General features: G+C 51.5%; 1 protein-coding gene and 1 long non-coding RNA gene across 3 annotated transcripts; one reads left to right on the top strand and one right to left on the bottom strand.

The window, feature by feature from the left end:
- Nucleotides 1–2,297: 2,297 nt before the first annotated feature.
- On the bottom strand, nt 2,298–15,021 carry PI16 (peptidase inhibitor 16). Of its 2 annotated transcripts, XM_081520326.1 has the most exons (7): nt 14,827–15,021; nt 10,343–10,564; nt 7,849–7,958; nt 7,500–7,588; nt 6,193–6,873; nt 5,841–5,980; nt 2,298–3,342 (listed from the first exon to the last, which is right to left on the bottom strand). In XM_081520326.1, exons 1-6 carry the CDS (start codon nt 14,995–14,997, stop codon nt 5,859–5,861), a joined length of 1,395 nt encoding a protein of 464 aa, XP_081376452.1. In that variant the 5' UTR covers nt 14,998–15,021; the 3' UTR covers nt 2,298–3,342; nt 5,841–5,858. The 2 variants fall into 2 exon arrangements, with proteins under 2 accessions (XP_081376452.1, XP_081376453.1); XM_081520327.1 differs by lacking the exon at nt 5,841–5,980.
- LOC145517568 (uncharacterized) lies at nt 6,737–17,951 on the top strand. The gene is made up of 3 exons (XR_014062156.1): nt 6,737–6,946; nt 16,453–16,816; nt 17,806–17,951. It is a non-coding gene; the product is annotated as an uncharacterized LOC145517568 (long non-coding RNA).
- The last annotated feature ends 370 nt before the right edge of the window (nt 17,952–18,321 follow it).

Here is an 18,321-nt window from a genome sequence, read left to right as displayed (position 1 = left end):
AAATGTCCCATGCAAAAATCTTGCTATCCTCAGCACCATTTGCAGATAATATTGTTGGGTTTTACCAAGTTGGTTGGGGTAGCAGTCACGTGGGTACAGCAAAAGGGGGAGGCGGCCCAGCGCAGCACTGAGTTTGACCTTCTCTAGGAAAGGCAAAGCTTCCTCCATTTGCTTCTGCCGAACACCAGGGCCTATAAACAGGCAAAGCTTACAGATGGAACATGCTGGTCCCTGGAGACTGTAGGCTTCCAGCTGATGGGGTGGTGACACCAATTGAGGGCCAGCTGTGTTCCTTGCCAAGTGCTCTCTGCCTTTGCTAGAGGGGAGCGGGCTTCAGGAGTTGGGGTTTGGGACTTAGGTCATACTTCCTCACAGTGTGGCTGGGTCCTGCCCAGGGACGGCCCTGGGATGCTTTTGCCCTAGTTTACCCCGCATATCCTTGTTCCCCAGGAACACAGGAGCATGCCTGTGCAGGTATCCTGTAAACGTACACTGGTGGGGGGTCACTAAGACCCTCACCTCAGACTCATCTCAGACAAACGAAGTGGCCGGGAGGGAAAGCACATGGCAGGGCGAGTGGGCCAGGGCTCGCCGGCCTGGATTCTGTGGAGAGGGAAGACCCTTCAGAGGCTGGTCTGCCACACAGCGCGTGACCTTTCTCTAGCCCAGCATGGTCTCCCCTGGCACTGACCACTGCCCTGGGGTAACGGTTCTTCCCGTTGCTCCACCCGCAGGTCCTGTTCTTGCATTAATGAGTCCGAGCTGAGCTAGTCCTAAGAACCCCTCCCTCTGACAGCTGCCTCCTCCCAGGTGTTTGGAGAAGCCACCGAGGTAACGAGCCAGCCTGGGTGGACCTGGCGAGTGTCTTTGAGGAGAGGCAATGCCATCCCCAGGTAATACCCTGGGATTTCTGAATTTCAGGCTCTTGACTACATTTCCCAGGTTATCTTTCACATCCAGAAATGGCAAGAAAATCACCTTTGATAACACCATCTCAGTTTTTAGAGCAATTGCTAACCATTTTCAGTTCAGTATTCAGGTGCATGTATTGTATATGTTAAATGCTCCCTTTGTTTCCTGGACTTTTCATTCTTTGAGGATTAAATCCTCCCCTGCCACCCCCTCCCCTAACCCCCCATAGCACCTGGCATGTTTCCTCCCAGTCCTAAAAACTAGAATGAGGAGGTCCTGATCTGAGAAAAGAGTGGATTGAACTGGGGTGGGGGAGGGGCAGAGATGTCTACAAAAGGAGGGGTGATGGGAGTGGGGATATCCTGTGGACATCTCCCTCCCCTCCTGGAAAACCTAGTTCCAGTGGACACAGCTGGAAGGTCCCCTGACAGGCCTTTCGGGACCCCTTGTGATGAAGCCCACATCACATGTAAAGGCGGCGGTGGTGGTGTGTGCAGGGCCCCACTGGAGCCTGTTGCTATGCTGTGGGAGTCGTGCAGCAGTGCACAGGAGCAGACCCATCCCGCTCTGGTCCCTGAGGGCTCAGGGTGCGAGACCCCCTTCCCCCTCTTTTTGAACATGCCCTCCCGTTCTCATCTCAGCCCCTCTCCCTACCACCCCCACTCCTGGCCAGTTGACACAGCCCTGCCTGTCTACTCTGGGATACCATCTCTTGGCTTTGGTTATTTCCCAAAAATTTCCAAAGAGGTCCCTGACGTGACAGGTTTCCTGAAGGCTGTGGACACAGGTGCTTTTTATTTGTGGGAGGCTGGCAGATCTCACCTCAAAGTGGAGGAGCATGGCTTAGGCTTCCACCTGCTGGCTCTGCCCCGCGGCTGCCTCAGCTGAGTGCCTCACAGGACTTGGGACTAGTTTGAGAAAACAGGGTCACGAAGGCAGAGACGCCCTTCCCGCCTCAGGAAGGCAAGCAGGGTCAGCCTCTGAAAATCAATTAGTGTCACACATTGTCACCGTAGAAGGAACAAAACCACATGATCATCTCAGTGGGCACAGTGTTTAACAAAATTCAAAAACCTAAGAAGACAGCTTCTCCAACCTGATAAATGGCATCTATGAAAAAACCCATAGTTAATATTTTACCAATATTTTACCAAATGATGCAATGTTTTCCCCGTTAAGATCAGGAATAAGAAAAAACTGTTCTTCCCATTACTTGACATTGTACTGGAGGGTCTAGCCAGGGCAGTTAGTTAAGCAAGAAAATGAAAAGTTATCTGGGTTAGAACGCAGAAGAAGAACTCCATAGATGACACAATCGTGTATATAGGAAATCCTAAGGAAGCTGCTAAAAATGTCATAACTAATAAATGAATTCAACAAGGTTGTGGTATATAAAGTTGATTGTATTTCTATATGCTTGTAATCAGAATGAAATGAAATTAATGAAACAGTCTCATTTACAATAGGATAAAAATAAAATACTTATAAACATTTAACAAAAGAATTAACAAAATTTTTATTTTGAAAACTATAAAACATTGTTGAAAGAAAGTAAAGAAAACCTAAATAAATGGAGAGACATCGCATGTTCTTGGATTGGAAGCCTTAACATTGCTAAAATGATGGATTACATAATCCCTATAAAAATTTTGCAGAAATTTGACAAGCTGGTACTGAAACTTATATGGAAATTCAAGGGAAGTAGAATAGCTTAAACAATCTTGAAAAAAAAATCAAAGTTGGAGGACTTACATTTACCAATTTCAAAACTTAACTTCAATACTACAGTAATGAAGATGGTATGGTAGGTAATAGCATAAAGAGAAATACATAAATCAAAGGAATATGATTGAAAGTCTAGAAATAAACATTTACATTTTAATTCACACAATTAACTATAAAACTCTTAAGACATAGGCATAAATCTCCATGACCTTGAATTAGGCAAGGGTTTCTTAGATATAACACCAAAAGTGCAAATAGCAAAGGAAAAACATTGATGTCAGAAGTCATCAAAATGAGCAACTTTTATGTTTGAAAGGGTAGCATCAAGAAAAGACAACCCATAGAATAAGAAAAAATGTTTGCAAATCATTTATCTGATATGGGACTTGTATCTAGAATATATAAGGAATCCCTACAACTCAAAACACAAATACCCCAGTTAAAAAATGGGCAAAAGACTTGAGTAGACATTTCTCCAAAGAAAAATACACAGATGGCCACTAAGCACATGCAAAGATGCTCAACATCATTAGCCATCAGGGAGATGAAAGGCAAAACCATAGCAAGATACTACTTCATGCTTGCTACGATGACTATAATCAAAAAAGACAAGTGTTGGTAATGTGGAGAAATTGAAACCCTTGTACATTGCTGGTGGGATTGTAAAATGGTGCAGTCACTTTGGAAAGTAGTCTTTGGCAGTACCTGAAAGAATTAAACATAGAGTTACTATATGACCAGAGTTAACCATATGATACCACTCCTAGGATGTACCCAAGAGAAATAAAGACGTATGACCATACAAAAACTTTCACATGAATGTTTACAGCAGCATTATTTACAATAGCCAAATTGTAGAACACACCCAGTGTCTACTAATTGATGAATGGATGAAGTTATATTTCACATAAAGGAATATTACTTGGTAATCAGAAGGAATACAGTACTATTTCATGCTACAACATGGATGAACCTTGAACATATGCTAAGTGAAAGGAGCCAGATACAAAAGGCCACACATTCTGTGATTCTCTTTATACAAAATGTCAGAATAGACAAATCCATAGAGACAACAGATGAGTGGTGGTTTAGGGCAGGGGCTGGCGGGTGGAGCAAAGGAGAAAGTGACTGTTGACAGGTACGGGGTTTTTGTTCAGGGTGATAAAAATGTTCTAAAATTGTGATAGTTGCATACCCTGTGAATATACTAAAAACCATTGAGTGATAACTATAAATCGGTGAATTTTGTTCTATGAGTTACTCCCTAATATATATATATCACATATGTGTGTATGTATATAGACATATATAGATATAGGGGAGAAGGCAATGGCACCCCACTCCAGTACTCTTGTCTGGAAAATCCCATGGACGGAGGAGCCTGGTAGGGTACGACCGGTTCGGTCCATGGGGTCGCTAAGAGTCGGACACGACTGAGCGACTTCACTTTCACTTTTCCCTTTCATGCACTGGAGAAGGAGATGGCAACCCACTCCAGTATTCTTGCCTGGAGAATCCCAGGGACGGCAGAGCCTGGTGGGCTGCCGTCTATGGGGTCACACAGAGCACAGAGTTGGACACGACTGAAGCGACTTAGACTTAGATATAGATATCATATAAATATATGTATGTATTCATACACACATGCAATGTGCAGCGCTGGACTGATTTCCTGTTGAACTGCTCACAGCCCAGCTTTGCCGGGAGCCGGTTGCCCGCCCCTCCCCACCAGCCCCAGCTGGGGCCCGAGCTGCCCTCATCACCTACCATTGTGAGCTCTACGCACACACACACTTGTGGTCTCCTGCCCCACAGCACTTCTGGACAATTCTGTGCTTCCCTGGGGCAGTGTCGGGGGGAGGCAGGTGTCTGGGACTCCAGAGCCCTTTCTCAGGACTCCTCCATGTCCCAGGGGTTGGCCCAGCCATCCCTGAGGTACGTTGCAGACCCTGTGTCCAGGACGGGGCTGGGCAGCAGCACCCCCGAGAAGAGGTTGTGTGCCGCTCCCATCTTGGGTTACAAACCCAACTGGGCTCCACCAGTACCGGGAGAGTCAGCCCAAAGCCCTTGGCTTCCCCTTAGCCCTGTCTGCTTCCCACCGGCTACCTGAAGATTTTTTTTGTTGGAGGGGGTGTGCAGTTGGAAAGGAAAACTGATTCAAAGAACTCAATGGAGTGTTTGGGGGGAGACAGGATGTGAAGAAGAGAGAAAGGTTGTCGTAGGTCAGTAGCGGAAGAGGTGAGTCTCCCAGGGCCCCCCAGCAAGCCCTCCCCTGCCCCCGACCCTTCGCAAGCACAGAGACCGGCGCTCATACACAGGCTTTTATTCGGGAGTCAGGAGCCGCCTCCCTTCCCTGGTCCCTGCTCCCCACCCACCCGTGGAACCACTCTCAGATGGGGCTTGTCCTTCTTCTGCCCCTCACAGCACCCAGTGCCAGCTAAACAGGCAAGTTCGGGGAGGGGACACTCAGGGAGAACCCTTTTCTTGCCTCGGCAGACAACCCAAGGCCAGGGCAGGCAGAGATCTCCCCAGAATCCTCACCACCCCTACCCCACCCCCAGACTGAGAAGGGAGGAACCGGAGGGGCCCAGGTCATGTGTGCAGTCAGTGGGCAGCAAGCTGAGCTCACAGCGGCCAGGCCCTGTGCCCCCAGAGAGGTCTGTGGATGTGGGTCAGGCAGACACCCCGCAACCTTTCCCTTCCAGAGGGACTTCAGCCATGAAGCGTCTCGTTTGAGGTGGGCTGGGGACAGGGTAGGGGAGATGGCTGGAGGACGGCTGACTTCTTTACCCTGAGAAGGCAGGAAGCACCCCTGGAAACGTCCAGGCTCCAATGGCCCAAGGGAGAGGCCAGGGGACTGGAGGGTCCGAGGGGTCCCTGGGAAGCCCTGAGAACTTCTGTTCCCAGAACAGCAGGACTGTGACCACAGGAGACCTGGAGAGCTGGTCCTTGTGGCCACAGGAACGTGCTCAGAGCCACCTGCAGCTGGCTAAGGGGTGCACCTCCCCAGAGGCAGAGGCACTCGTGGGGCAGTGCCATGGGTCGGCCCTGTAGAGGCCTCCTGTGGGCACAAGGCCTCTGGCATGGGGTCTGGCTGGGGTGAAGGAGGGCTGCTGGGTCCCGAAGAGGACCTCCTAGGAAACTGTGGTCTCTTATTGGAGAAAAACAATCCAGAGGCAAGGGATCGCCCCATGAGGCCTTGCCTTTGAGTGGTGACCCCTTCAGAAGATTCCAGCCAACACCAGGGGAAGCAGTAGCAGCAGTCCCAGGAGGAGGCTCCCGACGTGCCCAGGGCTCACATTTGACCCTGACCTGAAGCCATGCTTTCCAGGGCCCTCCGCATCTGCAGAAAGGGAGAGGCTTGGCCTCAGCCTGGACGTCTCTCCCCACCCTCCTGCCCACCCTACCTGGCACACACGTGGGGACCCAGCAGCCAGGGAGGAAGCTCCTACTTGGGGGGTGCATGCCCCGCCTTGCCCACACCGCCTATGCTCAAGCAGGGTGCTGACATTCTGGAGCTCAGAGGGGAGGTAGAATGGGCACTACAGGCCTTACCTGGCAAGGAGGACTGCAAGACCAGGGTACGCCCACCCATGGCATTGGCGGTGGCAGAGGCACTGGGGGAGTTGGACAGGGACTTGGAGGAGGAATGCCCTTTGTGCTTCAGTATGGTCTGCGGCTCACCTGGCTTGTCCTGGGCTGGAGAGACTGAGGCCAAGATCTCACTGGAATGAGGCAACTTGGCCTCAGCCTCACCCTCCTCCTGGGAGAGGGGTAGCGGCTCCCGTGTCCCCATCAAGGATATCTTGGGGTGCAGAGAACTCTCCGGGATCCGGGGAGGCATTCTTGTACTGCTGGTCTCTTTGTCTGCCGATCTGGGGGTCGGATCATGGGTTGATTTGGGGAGGAGGGTAGCTGGCCTCTTACCCAAGGAGAGCCGGCTGTGAGTGGCCAAAACGGAAGGGACCTTAGTTGCTAAGGAAAGTGGAGTCTCTGTTGCCATGGAAGGGGAGTCTTCTGTTACTAAGGAAGATGGGGCCTTAGTTTCTACAGAAGATAGAACCTTTGTTGCCAGGGAGCCTGAGACCTCTGTTACCAAGAGGGGTGGAGGTTCTGTTGCTAAGGAAGAATCGATCCCCTCTTTCCTAGAGCTTGAGGCTTCTGTTGCTAGGGAAGATGGGGCCTCAGTTACCAGGGAAGACAAATCCTGAGCCTCTTCTGGGCCTCTGATGGGTTCTGAGAAGAGAGGCAAGGCCTGGCATTAGTGCTGCAAACAGGATCCTGCATTTCTCACCCCACCACAATCAAGGTGAGGAGACCAAATGTACTGTGAAGACACACACACACACACACACATACACACAAACATGCACGCACCCTCTCCAGCGAATATGTCCCTTATTGTTATTTCTTGTGATTGAATTTGCCCCTCCATCCACCTCCTTGACTAAGTCTTCCCCTCTCCACACTCGCACTTCCACTTTGACAGGGGACTTCAGCCAGATTACTGTTCCTAGCTCACCCATTGCATCTCAGGCCCCGGTCCCTCTGACCACCCATCTGGCCACACACCCCCACCCCCACCCCTGCATTTGCGCGGGGAGCCCCCAACTCCTCCACCCTCTGCTTGGAGGGTAGGAAGTTGGTTGCTTGGAATGCCAGGGGGCCAAAGTTGGGTATGCAAGGAGGGCAGAGTGGGCCAAGTGGGCTTGGGAACCTGGATGTATTGGGGCCGCTGAGGGTTCCTCCCGTGGCTCACACAGCTGCTCTGGAGCCACAGAAGGCTCTAGACCATCCAGTGGGTGTCCCCTGCCTCACCTTCCTCCCCCAGTGCCACGCCTCCCCACCCCAACTGGACTCACCACAAAGGGAGTTTTTGCAGTGGTAGCCCAAGGGACATTGGGAGCATGGAGTCCCCTCTTGGTAGGGCCTCTGGCCCTTCACGTTCCCCCTGCAGGAGGCGAGGAGAATGCTGGGGAGGGGCCCCGGCCAACCCTCATACCCATGCCTTTTCTGGAAGTGCTACCTGGGTTTTATTCGCCCTGAACTAACCCGCTGAACCGATGAGAACAGACTCCTTCAGTGCCCTCATAGCTCCCTAGGAGATGGGTCCCAGATCGGCCCGCTTCCTCCTCCTGAGACTGTGTCCAGCCCAGCCCTCCCCTTGGCTCTTGCCCACCCCCTTCCCCCAGGGCTCCCTACCCCACTCACGGGGGCTCATAGTTGCAAACCAGCAAGTGGATGTTGGTCTCCTCAACGCCCTGGAGATTCTCACAGAAGTGGGAACCACAGCCAATCCTCTCTGTCTTGGCCCACACCACCTGAAGGAAGGCAAACCCAACAGTTTAGCCTGGGCAAGATGGCTCCTAGCTAGCGTCTCTCTACATCATTCTGTGCATGAGAGAGAAGGAACTGTATATGTAAGAGCCAAATTCCCGAGGACACACGGCTTCAGGACAAAACTGTCCCAAGCAATCGACTCTCAACCAACCACACTCACTATTTCACCAGGACTCTATCCCTCTGAAAACCTCCCCCTTTGACAGACCCTCATGAATTCTTCCTGAGGGCTCTTCCTCGAGTCCTTGACATTGTAAACAAGGGACGTAACAAAGGAATGAATCTTAAATGGGAGAATCTGAAACATTAGCAACAAATCAAAACAACCTTTGTGCACTGCCATTGGCTGAAACAAGCCAATATAGCCTCCCTTTGCTATTTCTAATTTCAGTCTGCCCAGGAGTCACTCAATCTGAAGCCAGTTGTTTTTTGCTTGTTTTGTTTTGTTTTGTTCGTGTGGTAAGATCAGGCTGTCATGTTAACTCTGCACAACTTCCCAGGATTGGGGTCTTGCTGCTTGACTCAGCTGAGAGTCCCCTAGGTACCGCTGTTGAGCATCTGCCAGGTAGAAATGACCCCAGAGAGCACACGCGCTCAGCCTTAGAGAGCACAGGGGTGGAGGTGGGGCAGCCCACTCCTGCTCGGTTCTGCCAGCAGTTCCTGCAGGTGGACATATGTATGGGCGTGTGAGAGGGGGAAGAGGGCAGGGAGGGCTGGGGTTTCACAACTTCCTGATCTGGATGGGGGATGCTGGGATTTCCTTCCCTAAAGATCAGCACTAAAAATACCACCCCGAAGAAACACTGGAAAGTGGAACTGGTGGATATGGGTGGGAAAGTGGCTGGTTCATTTCCTTTTCCTTTTTAAAAAATTTGTCATGTTATCGTTTCAACAACAAATGAGCACTGGGAGGAGAAAAAAAAAGAATTCAGTAACACTAATGTTAATTCCTCTGGATACATCCCTACACCCCTTGTCTGCAAATGCAAACTTTCAAAATGCAGTAAAGCAATGAGTGACTGCAAGAGTCAGGAAATACTCTCAGAAGGCTCTCTGAAACCTTCACTCTGTGACCATGTATTCTCTTATTTAAAATTTTATTTATTTATTATTCTCTTATTTTAAAATTATTAGAAGCTAGCTTAAAACTCAACATTCAAAAAACTAAGATCATGGCATCCGGTCCCATCACTTCATGGCAAATAAATGGGGAAACAATGGAAACAGTGACAGACTTTATTTTCTTGGGCTCCAAAATCATGGCTGCAGATAGTGTCTAGAGCCATGAAATTAAAAGATGCTTGCTCCTTGGAAGAAAAGCTATGACCATCCTAGACAGCATATTAAAAAGCAGAGACATTACTTTGCCGACAAAGGTCAGTCTAGTCAAAGCTATGGTCTTTCCAGTAGTCATGCATGGATGTGAGAGTTGGACCTTAAAGAAAGCTGCGTGCAAAGAATTGATGCTTTTGAAATGTGGTGTTTGAGAAGACTCTTGAGAGTCCCTTGGACTGCAAGGAGATCCAACCAGTCAATCCTAAAGGAAATCAGTCCTGGATATTCACAGAAGGACTGATGCTGAGGCTGAAGCTACAAGTACTTTGGCCACCTGATGGAAGAACTGACTCATTGGAAAAGACCCTGATGCTGGGAAAGATTGAAGGCAGGACAGAAGATGAGATGGTTGGATGGCATCACTGACTCGATGGACATGAGTCTGAGCAAGCTCCAGGAGTTGGTGATAGACAGGGAAGCCTGGCGTGCTGCAGTCCATGCGGTTGCAAATGGTCAGACACGACTGAGTGACTGAACTGATTCTCTTATTTTGCATGTCGTTTTTAAAGACAAAATTAAGATTGTGTATTGCTTTATCAGTCCCTGGCAGATGAGAAGGAGCAACTTGGACACTCTGAGAAATGACAAAAGAGGGACAGTGAGAGAGGGACAGGAGAAAGGAGGGATGTGTTTACTGCTGGGACAAACAGCCGTGTGTAACCTCGGCCAGTGGACAACATTGCTTAGAGTTCGGTCAGGATCTCCTGGCACAGTAACTATCCTCCAGGAGAAACGCTTCGGGAACACCTAATTCAGGTCTCTTCGGGACCAGGAGGCCGAGGGTGGGGGAGCCGCCTAGGTTTTCAAGAGACAACTGAAGATGGTTTGTGAGAAACAGAACTTCGTTGGGGGCCTGGACAACACCCGAACTGCTGTGGAGAGACGACTTATATGAAAGATGGAAGCGGGGGCTTAGGGACTTATGGGATCTACCTGAGGGGAGAGGTGGCCCCGCCCATTACCATGGGCCCCGCCCATCGCCGGCCCCGCCCATCGCCGTGGGGCCCCGCCCTCCCGGCCAGCCCCTCACCTGCGTGTAGTGGCCGCACATCTGGCCCGCGGCACAGCTGATGGCGCTGAGGTTGTAGTGCTCCCGCTCGTGGTGCCACTCCTCCATGGCCAGCGGCACGTCCAGGCCCTCGCCCGTGATGGCAAACAGGTTCTCACCGCGTCGCCCTCTATCCTTGTTGTGGCCCCACACGCACTGCTGCGCGTAGGCCTTGGCGAAGGCGGCCAGCTCCTCGTCCCACCTCTGCAGGGGCGGGTCAGGGATCAGGGAGGTGAGGACGCCCCGGGCTCAGGGGAGGCGGGAGAGGAGGGTGGCAGAGGGGACGGGAGGACGCCCACGATTCTGTGGGGGTGAGGATAGAAGGTTGAGCGTGTCCTGGGGGGCCCTCTGGAGGAGGAAGACCCTCCCCTCCTTGTGGGGTGACTCGTGAAGGTGATCTGGAGCAGAACTCTGGTCCTGGTGGGCTTCTGTGGGGAGGTGGGAGGGTGGCACCCCAGGTCAGGAGGAATTTGCCAAACTTGGGACCATTCCCCAACTGTGTGGTTTTAGACAGATTGCCTACCTTTCTGAACTCTCATTAAGACTTTGGGAAGAATAAATGGGATGATGTTTTTGACAGTGGAATTATTAATTAATATCTGTCTACGTGAAAGGTGGATTGTGGTGCCCTGCTAGGACTGCCTGAACTGTTCTGAAGCACCAGATGTCCAGTGAGATGTTCCAGGGCTGGGTGGTTTATTCAGCCATTCTGCTCCCTCTACCCACCCACCGGAAATCTGACTGAGGGGCCAGCACTCCCCTTTAACCTCCCACTCTCCGTGGCTCGGATGGTTAAGAATCTGCTTGCAATGCAGGAGACCTGAGTTTGACCCCTGGGTAGGGAAGATCCCCTGGAGAAGGGGATCCCCTGAAGAAGATCCCCTGGCAAACCACGCCAGTATTCTTGCCTGGAGAATTCCGTGGACAGAGGAGCCTGGAGGGCTACAGTCCATGGGGTCGCAAAGAGTCAGACACGACTGAGCGGCTAACACTTTCACTCACTCCCCTTGGGATAGCCCGGCCTCCATGGCTTTTCCTGTTCCAGGCTTCCCTCCCAATTGCTCTCTTGTCAACTAGACAACCATTTTCCCCTAGAAAATGAAGTGGCTCTGTGCGACCCTCACTGAGAGAACTATTTCAGAGCTTTGGTGGCCCAGAGAGCCGTCTAGTCCCAAAGGCAGGGTTCTCCAGTGGGGACCTCCGGTGAGATGGTAGGAGGGGGCATTTCAGGTTAGGGGGCCTCAGAGGTTTTGTGTCCCTGGCTGGGAGGACAGGCCCAGTGTGGGTGGGAAGAGGGAATTAACGAGGCATCTGACGAAAGGATTGAGGAGACAAGCCTGGATCCCATTAAACTTTGTCCTTGGCCTCTCCTGGAAATGGATGGCCTGGCAGCAACTCTCGCTCCACCCTCTGGGGGCCCCGCCAGCTGCAGGAGCCAGACAGCCCAAAAAGGGCCAAAAGCGTGGGTGACCCTGAAGGGAGGGGGCCACGTGGTCACACCCACTCCTCCCCCAACACACGACACGGTTCTCAAGAGCAGCTGCCTAGGGTAGGAATGGGAACCCTGGCTGGATAGTCTACCTTTGTAACTTTCAGGTGAATCCCCTTCCCCTCTGTGGGCATTTTTGTTCCAAGTCACTGGTCTCTGAGGTTCTCGCAAATGGAGAGTGGTGGAGAACAGGGAGGGGGAAAGGGGCAGGGTGCTGGGGACCAGGCTCAGGGTGTCTGGGATGAACTTTGGGGCTCTAGACTAGACCATAAGCTCCTTCAGGGCGGCTGGCATAGAGCAGGTGCTCAGCAGACATTTGTCCGCTGTTGATGTCTGTGACACTGCGCTGCTCAAAGCAGGCTCCTCTACAGACCGCAGCTGTAATTTCTGTTCCAACTGGATGCCTTGAGCCCCATCGTTAGAGAGTCACTCCTGTGGGTCTTAAGGCTTCTCAGTTGTCCAGAGACCCTTGTGGAGAGGCTCCAACGGTCACAACACCCACCCACAGTAGCCAGTTGGTCACCATCTGAAAGCAAATCCATTCATTCACTCATTCATTCATTCAACAGTCCTGGGCACTATGCCAGGCCTGAGGTGACAGCCAGAACTAAGAAGCCCAAGATCTCAGTGTTATAAACCATTAATTAGGCCACTATGTGGTAACTGACAGCTATGCGATGGCCTAACCTTTACCAAAGAGGGCCGTTTAGCCCAACCTGAGGATGGAGACTAGAGGAGGGCATGGCAACCCACACCATGATTCTTGCCTGGAGAATTTCATGGACAGAGGAGCCTGGCGGGCTAAAGTCCATGGGGTAGCAGAGAGTCAGACATGACTGAGTGACTGAGCATGCATGCGTGAGGATGGAGAAGGAAACATGAAGCTAAGTGTTAAAAAGTGAGGCAGTGGCCAGGTGGAGAGGGGAACGGCATCCTGAGCTGAGGCAAAACATGAACCAAGGGGTGGAGATGGGAAACAAGGTCTTGGTGGGGGAAAGACAGCCACTGGGTTACAGAGGGAGAAAGTGTGCAGGAGACAAGGCTGGAGAGGTAGGAGGCAGGGCCAGACACCCAGAGCAGGGCCTCTCAGGGGCTGGGGCTTTAGCTGGAAGCAGCAGGGAGCCAGTGAGAGCCAAGGAAGGGTTTTGAGCAAGGTCAGACCAGTGTATGGGATCTTCATGCTGGTTGTAGAGGCCAGAGGCTGGGGAAGCAGGTTGAGCTGTTCTAGAAGTCCGTGGAAAAAGAAACACTGAACCAGGGTTGTGTCAAAGAGATGGCGGGGGGGTGAGAGGAGATGCGATTCAAGAACAGTTGGGCCTTCTGGGAGGTAAAAGTGGTGATAATTAGACTTGGAGGCTGAGGGAGAGAGAAGAGTCTATGATAACACCCACCTGCCTCACCCTGGATCTTCTGTATCATTTATTGAGCACTTACTGTGTGCCAGGCACTGTTCTAAGTACTTTACACATAGTCACTCATTTTGTCCTTACAACCACCCTACGAGAATTGTTATAGTGTTGTCATCTCTGATTAACAGCTGGGGCACAGAGAGGAGAAGTAACTTGGCTGAGGTCACACAGCTAATAGAAAAGTCAAATGTGAACCCAGGCCATCTAACTCCAGAGTCTCGCATTTATCACTGCTGAAGCTGAGCCCGAACCTTGTCCCAAATTTAGCCTGATGTCCCAGTCCAGCCTTATCCCCCCTTCCTCAGATCACTTCCTACCAGGCAGCAGCATATCTCGTCAGTATCTGAACTGCTTCAGAGAGTGTTACCCAACTCGTGAGGTCCACCTCTGACTGCAAAGCAGTTCCCAGCCTGTGCTGCCCCCCAGTCTCAGCCAGCAAGAATGTAGGGCATCAGGAACCTACCAATGGGGAAACCAAGGCCCAACCTGAGTTCCAGGCCTCAATCAGGGAACTGTAGGAAGAACTGGTACCAGAATCTGTGCTGTGCTTAGTTGCTAAGTCACGTCCAACTCTTTGAGACCCCATGGACTGTAGCCTGCCTGGCTCCTCTGTCCATGGGGATTCTCCAGGCAAGAACATTGGAGTGGGTTGCCATTCCCTCCTCCAGGGATCTTCCTGACCCAGGGATTGAACCCGCACCTCTTGCATCTCCTGCCTTGGCAGGTGGATTCTTTACCACTGAGCCACCAGGGAAACTCATATGTTGATATTTATGGAGCTCTAATTATGACCTCATTTTACAGATGGGAAGCTGAGGATCTTTATTAGGTTAAGGGGCCTTCCCTGATGGCTCAGCGGTAAAGAATCTGTCGGCAATGCAGGAGATGTGGGTTTGATCCTTGGGTTGGGAAGATCCCCTGAAGGAGACCAAGGCAACCTACTCCAGTATTCTTGCCTGGAAAATCCCATGGACCGAGGAGCCTGGTGGGCTATGGTCCATGGGGTTGCCAGGAGTCACACACAGCTGAAGCAACTGAGCATGCACGCATGCACACTAGGTTAAGGGATTCACCCTGAATCACTGGTCTGTTGGGTGGTCGAGCAGAATTTGATGTGTGTGATCCAGAGCCTTCTCTGCTTCTGGTTCCTGTTCTCACCCCACCTCCTTAGTCCCTCCGTCTTACCCTGGGTGCTGGTTCCCATCCTGCTGCCTCTTTGTTCTGCTCATCTCCTTGGAAGGCATTTGAAAGATGGTTTCACCCAGGTGTTAGAAACTTCCTGTGTTCCCTCTCCCAGGGCCATGTGCATTTTAGGAGGTGCTGGGAAGGGGTCACTGGGTCGGGAAGCAGGGCTTCCCGGCCCAGCTCTACCAGATGTGGGATCTGCAAGCTCCTGAGGGGCCAGCAAGTCCCTTGAAGCCTCAGTTTCCTCATCTGTATGATGAGACCGCTTATGGGGCCAGAGAATTCTATGGCATCAGGGACCCTGTTCGTGTCAGAGAGATGAATCCGAGGGAGCTTCCACTCATGGGGCAAAAGGGGATGGCGGGGGTCTGGGCTGCACTCACCATTCGCAGCATGTTGGTGGCCGGTGGGGACACCTGGGCTCGGTAGAGGTTGTGCAGCTCCACCATCACGAGTTTCTCATCTTCACTGAGGGCTCTGGCGGGGCCTGGGGCAGCCCCCAGCAGTAGCAGTGGTGGCAGCAGATACGCCAGGAGACTGCGGGAGCTGTGCATAGTGGCCAGTCCTCTCTGCCTCTCCCGTTCAGGGGTCTGGCAGCTGGATTTAAAGTCCTTCCTAAACAGGCACCACCCTGGCTGGGGCGGGCGGGAGGGGCTGAATCTGGAGGCCTGGCCCTGCTCACACAATGTCTCGGGGAGGGCTGGGTGCTTGGGTCCCGACCAGAGCTGAGTCCACTCCCAGCGTTTCTCTCCCCTCAAGAGTCCTTGGCCAGAGCTTCCTTTCTCTCGGTAACGGGGGCTCAGGCCAAGAGCCGTGTGAGTTCTGCGGTCCCTCCTGACAGGTCCTCCAGTCCACAAAATCACAGTAACTTCTGCAATGACTGCTTGCAATGTGGGTCACACCCACTGGGTGCTGAGGACACATAACAAGAAGGAAGCCACATGGACTCTATGCTCAGAGGACTGGGCAAGATAAGAAAGCTATAGGTGGCTTGTGGAAGGATAGAGGAAGACAGGGTGTATTTGGTAAAGGTTGGGCCAACCTCAGTCTGAATCTTGGTTCTGTTCCTTTTCTAGCTGTGTTTTTGGTGGTTTTCTTAACTGAACCAGGGACAGTAATAGTACCTACCTCATGGAGCTGGAAGGATAAAATGAGATCAGATATACAAAAAGCACCCAGTACGGTACCTGGCACAGAGCAGGCCCTTGATGGGGCTTCCCTGGTGGCTCAGTGGTAAAGAATCTGCCTGCGATGCAGGAGACGTTGGTTCAACCCCTGAGTTGGGAAGATCCCATGGAGGAGGGAATGGCAACCCACTCCAGTATTCTTGCCTGGAGAATTCCATGGACAGAGGAGCCTGGTGGGCTATAGTCCACGGGGTTGCAAGAGAGTCAGCCACAACTTTGCAACTAAAGGACAACAGGCCCTCACAATAGACAGCAACCACTCTGCCTTGGAGTAGGGTTTTTCACTGTGGATAAAACTGTGGCCTCCATGTGCCCTCAGTGGATGCACGTGCTTCAGGTACTTATTTGGAGGAGGGATGCTGGGATCCTTCCCGCTCTGAATATATAGAAGATAGAACATGTCTGGGTTTTTTTTTTTTGAAATCAAGAGAGAGCAGAAAAGCAGAGCCATGAGTGAGCTGCTGTAGCAAGGACTCTGCGGGGAGGGTGTTGGAAGGGAAACAAGCCCAGTCACAGTGGTCAAGCCCTTGCATTGTAATGACTGAGCAGGGACCAAGTTCTTGGCCTTCACGCAGTAGGAAGCTGGAATTGGTAATCTTTTTAATTAATTTGTTTGTTTTCGGCTGCCCTGGGTCTTTGTTGCTGAGCACAGGCTCTCTGGCTGTGGTGGACGGGCTTCTCATTGCTGAGGCTTCTCTTGTTGCTGACCACTGGCTCTAGAGCTCTCAGGCTTCAGTAGTTGTGGCGCATGGGCTTCGTTGCCCTGTGGCATGTGGAGTCTTCCCAGATTAGGGATCTAACCCATGTCCCCTGCTTTGGCAGGCAGATTCTTAACCATTGGACCATCGGGGAGGTCCTGGAACCAGTACTTCCAGAGTTCAGCTGGGATCCTCGAAGCCTGCACTCTCGGTGAACTATACACATAAGAATAGTCAAGTTAGCACAGTGGACAGAATTTATCCACCCATTCATTCATTCATTCATTTAACAACGGTTTTACAGAGCTTCTCTGGGTGGGGAAGATCCCCTGGAGGAGGGCATGGTAAACCACGCCAGTATTTCTTGCCTGGAGAATCCCATGGACAGCGGAGCTTGGACGGCTATATTTCAGAGGGTCACACAGAGTTGGACACGACTGAAGAACTTAGTACGCGCACACGCTCCATTGTGCCAGGCCCTGAGCTGAGTGAGTAAGAGAGATCTGATCCCCACCATCAGGAAGGAGGAAAACCACCAGGAAGCATGTGTAGCTTTGTGGATAAGAGTGTGGGGCTTATCATCTGGGTGGCCTTGGGCTAGCTATTTTCCCGCTTTCTGGCCTCAGTTTCCTCAACTGTAAATTGGGCTTAGAAGAGAACCTACCTCATAGGATGGTTGTGAGCATTAAATGAGTTTAAACACGGACAGGGCTTGGGGTGGTGCCTGGCACACACTAAGCACTCACTGAATTAGTCAATATGAATGTATTATTATTATTATTACAGGTGGGAGGAATTACAGGGCCTTCAGTTCTAATAGAGAAAAATAATACAGCAGCCTGGCCTGGCTTTTCCTCTGGGGAGGATCCCTCTTGGATGGGGGAGCTCACAGCTGGAAGGGGAGGACGTGTACAGTTAGGTGGGAGGTAGACTGCGGAGGCAGAGAAGGAGGAGCCGGCTTGCCTGAGAAGGGGGGATGAGATTGGAATGAGACTAGGAGGCTGACCAGAGCTGGCCTGACTGTCTGGGGATGGCTACGGGTGGCCAGGGGGCCCAGTCCACATGCACACGTCCCCCCAGGGGCTCAGAGCCCTTGCTGTGTGGGCGATCTCATTTAATCCTCAGATGACAGCTCTGAGGCGGGTACTGTAATCACCACACACGAGAAAACTGATACTCAGAGAGATGAAATGATGTCCCCAATGTTGGGGGCCGGGGAGGGGTGCACCAGAGCCTGGGACCTCCCGCCGGGGAGAGAGTGAGCTTGAGGGCAAGCAGACTGGGGACAGAGGGGTGGAGGACAGGAGGTGAAGTCAGGGGAGGAGGAGACAGAGGAATCACGCAGGCCTGGCTGTGGTTTACGTCAAATACGTTTTTCTCTGTAACCAGGACTTGGAGGAAATTTATTTTTTGAATTATTATCTGTACATATTTTAAATTGTTTTTCTTTTCTTGCTTTTCTTTTTTGGCTTTGCAGCATGGCTTACTGGATCTTAGTTCCCCGACCAAGGATTGAACCAGGGCCCCAGCAGTGAAAGTGTGAGTCCTAACCACTAGACCACCAGAGAATTCCCCAAATTTTGAATAGCAATATAATTCCACAATAAAAAATTAAGACAAAAAGAGGGAGAAAATTCCACCTCTGTAGTATTCGCTTCTAGTCTTTGAGCAAGTGCTACTCAAAGTATGGTCCATGGCCCAGTGCCATTCTGCCAGATGTTCACGGCTGCTCCTTAGCACAACAGGTTCGGAAGACAAGAGCAGGCACTGAAGTACTCTTACAATTTGACATAATTTGGCATAATTGTTTTATGTCTGTTGAACATGTGATTCAAAAATTGAGGCATCTTGTACTGTCGTTGTTGTTCAGTCGCTAAGTTGCGTCAGACTCTCTGCGATCTCATGGGCTGCAGGACGCCAGGCTCCTCTGTCCTCCACTATCTCCCAGAGTTTGCTTAAATTCATGTCCATTGAGTCGATGATGCTATCTAAC

Source organism: Giraffa tippelskirchi, chromosome 8 (genome assembly GCF_054371585.1).
Source record: "Giraffa tippelskirchi isolate mGirTip1 chromosome 8, T2T-mGirTip1v1.2.pri, whole genome shotgun sequence".
NCBI lineage: Eukaryota > Metazoa > Chordata > Mammalia > Artiodactyla > Giraffidae > Giraffa > Giraffa tippelskirchi.
This window is presented reverse-complemented; position numbering and strand designations above follow the sequence as displayed.

Bases quoted from the DNA above. Each gene is read 5' to 3' on its own strand.
- PI16 (XM_081520326.1), bottom strand. From the start codon at position 14,997: ATGCACAGCTCCCGCAGTCTCCTGGCGTATCTGCTGCCACCACTGCTA. The intron at 6,874-7,499 runs GTGAGTCCAGTT...CTCTCTTCTCAG, and splicing joins CTGCAAAAACTCCCTTTGTG to AACCCATCAGAGGCCCAGAA. The intron at 5,981-6,192 runs GTAAGGCCTGTA...CCCTTTCTGCAG, and splicing joins CTTGCAGTCCTCCTTGCCAG to ATGCGGAGGGCCCTGGAAAG.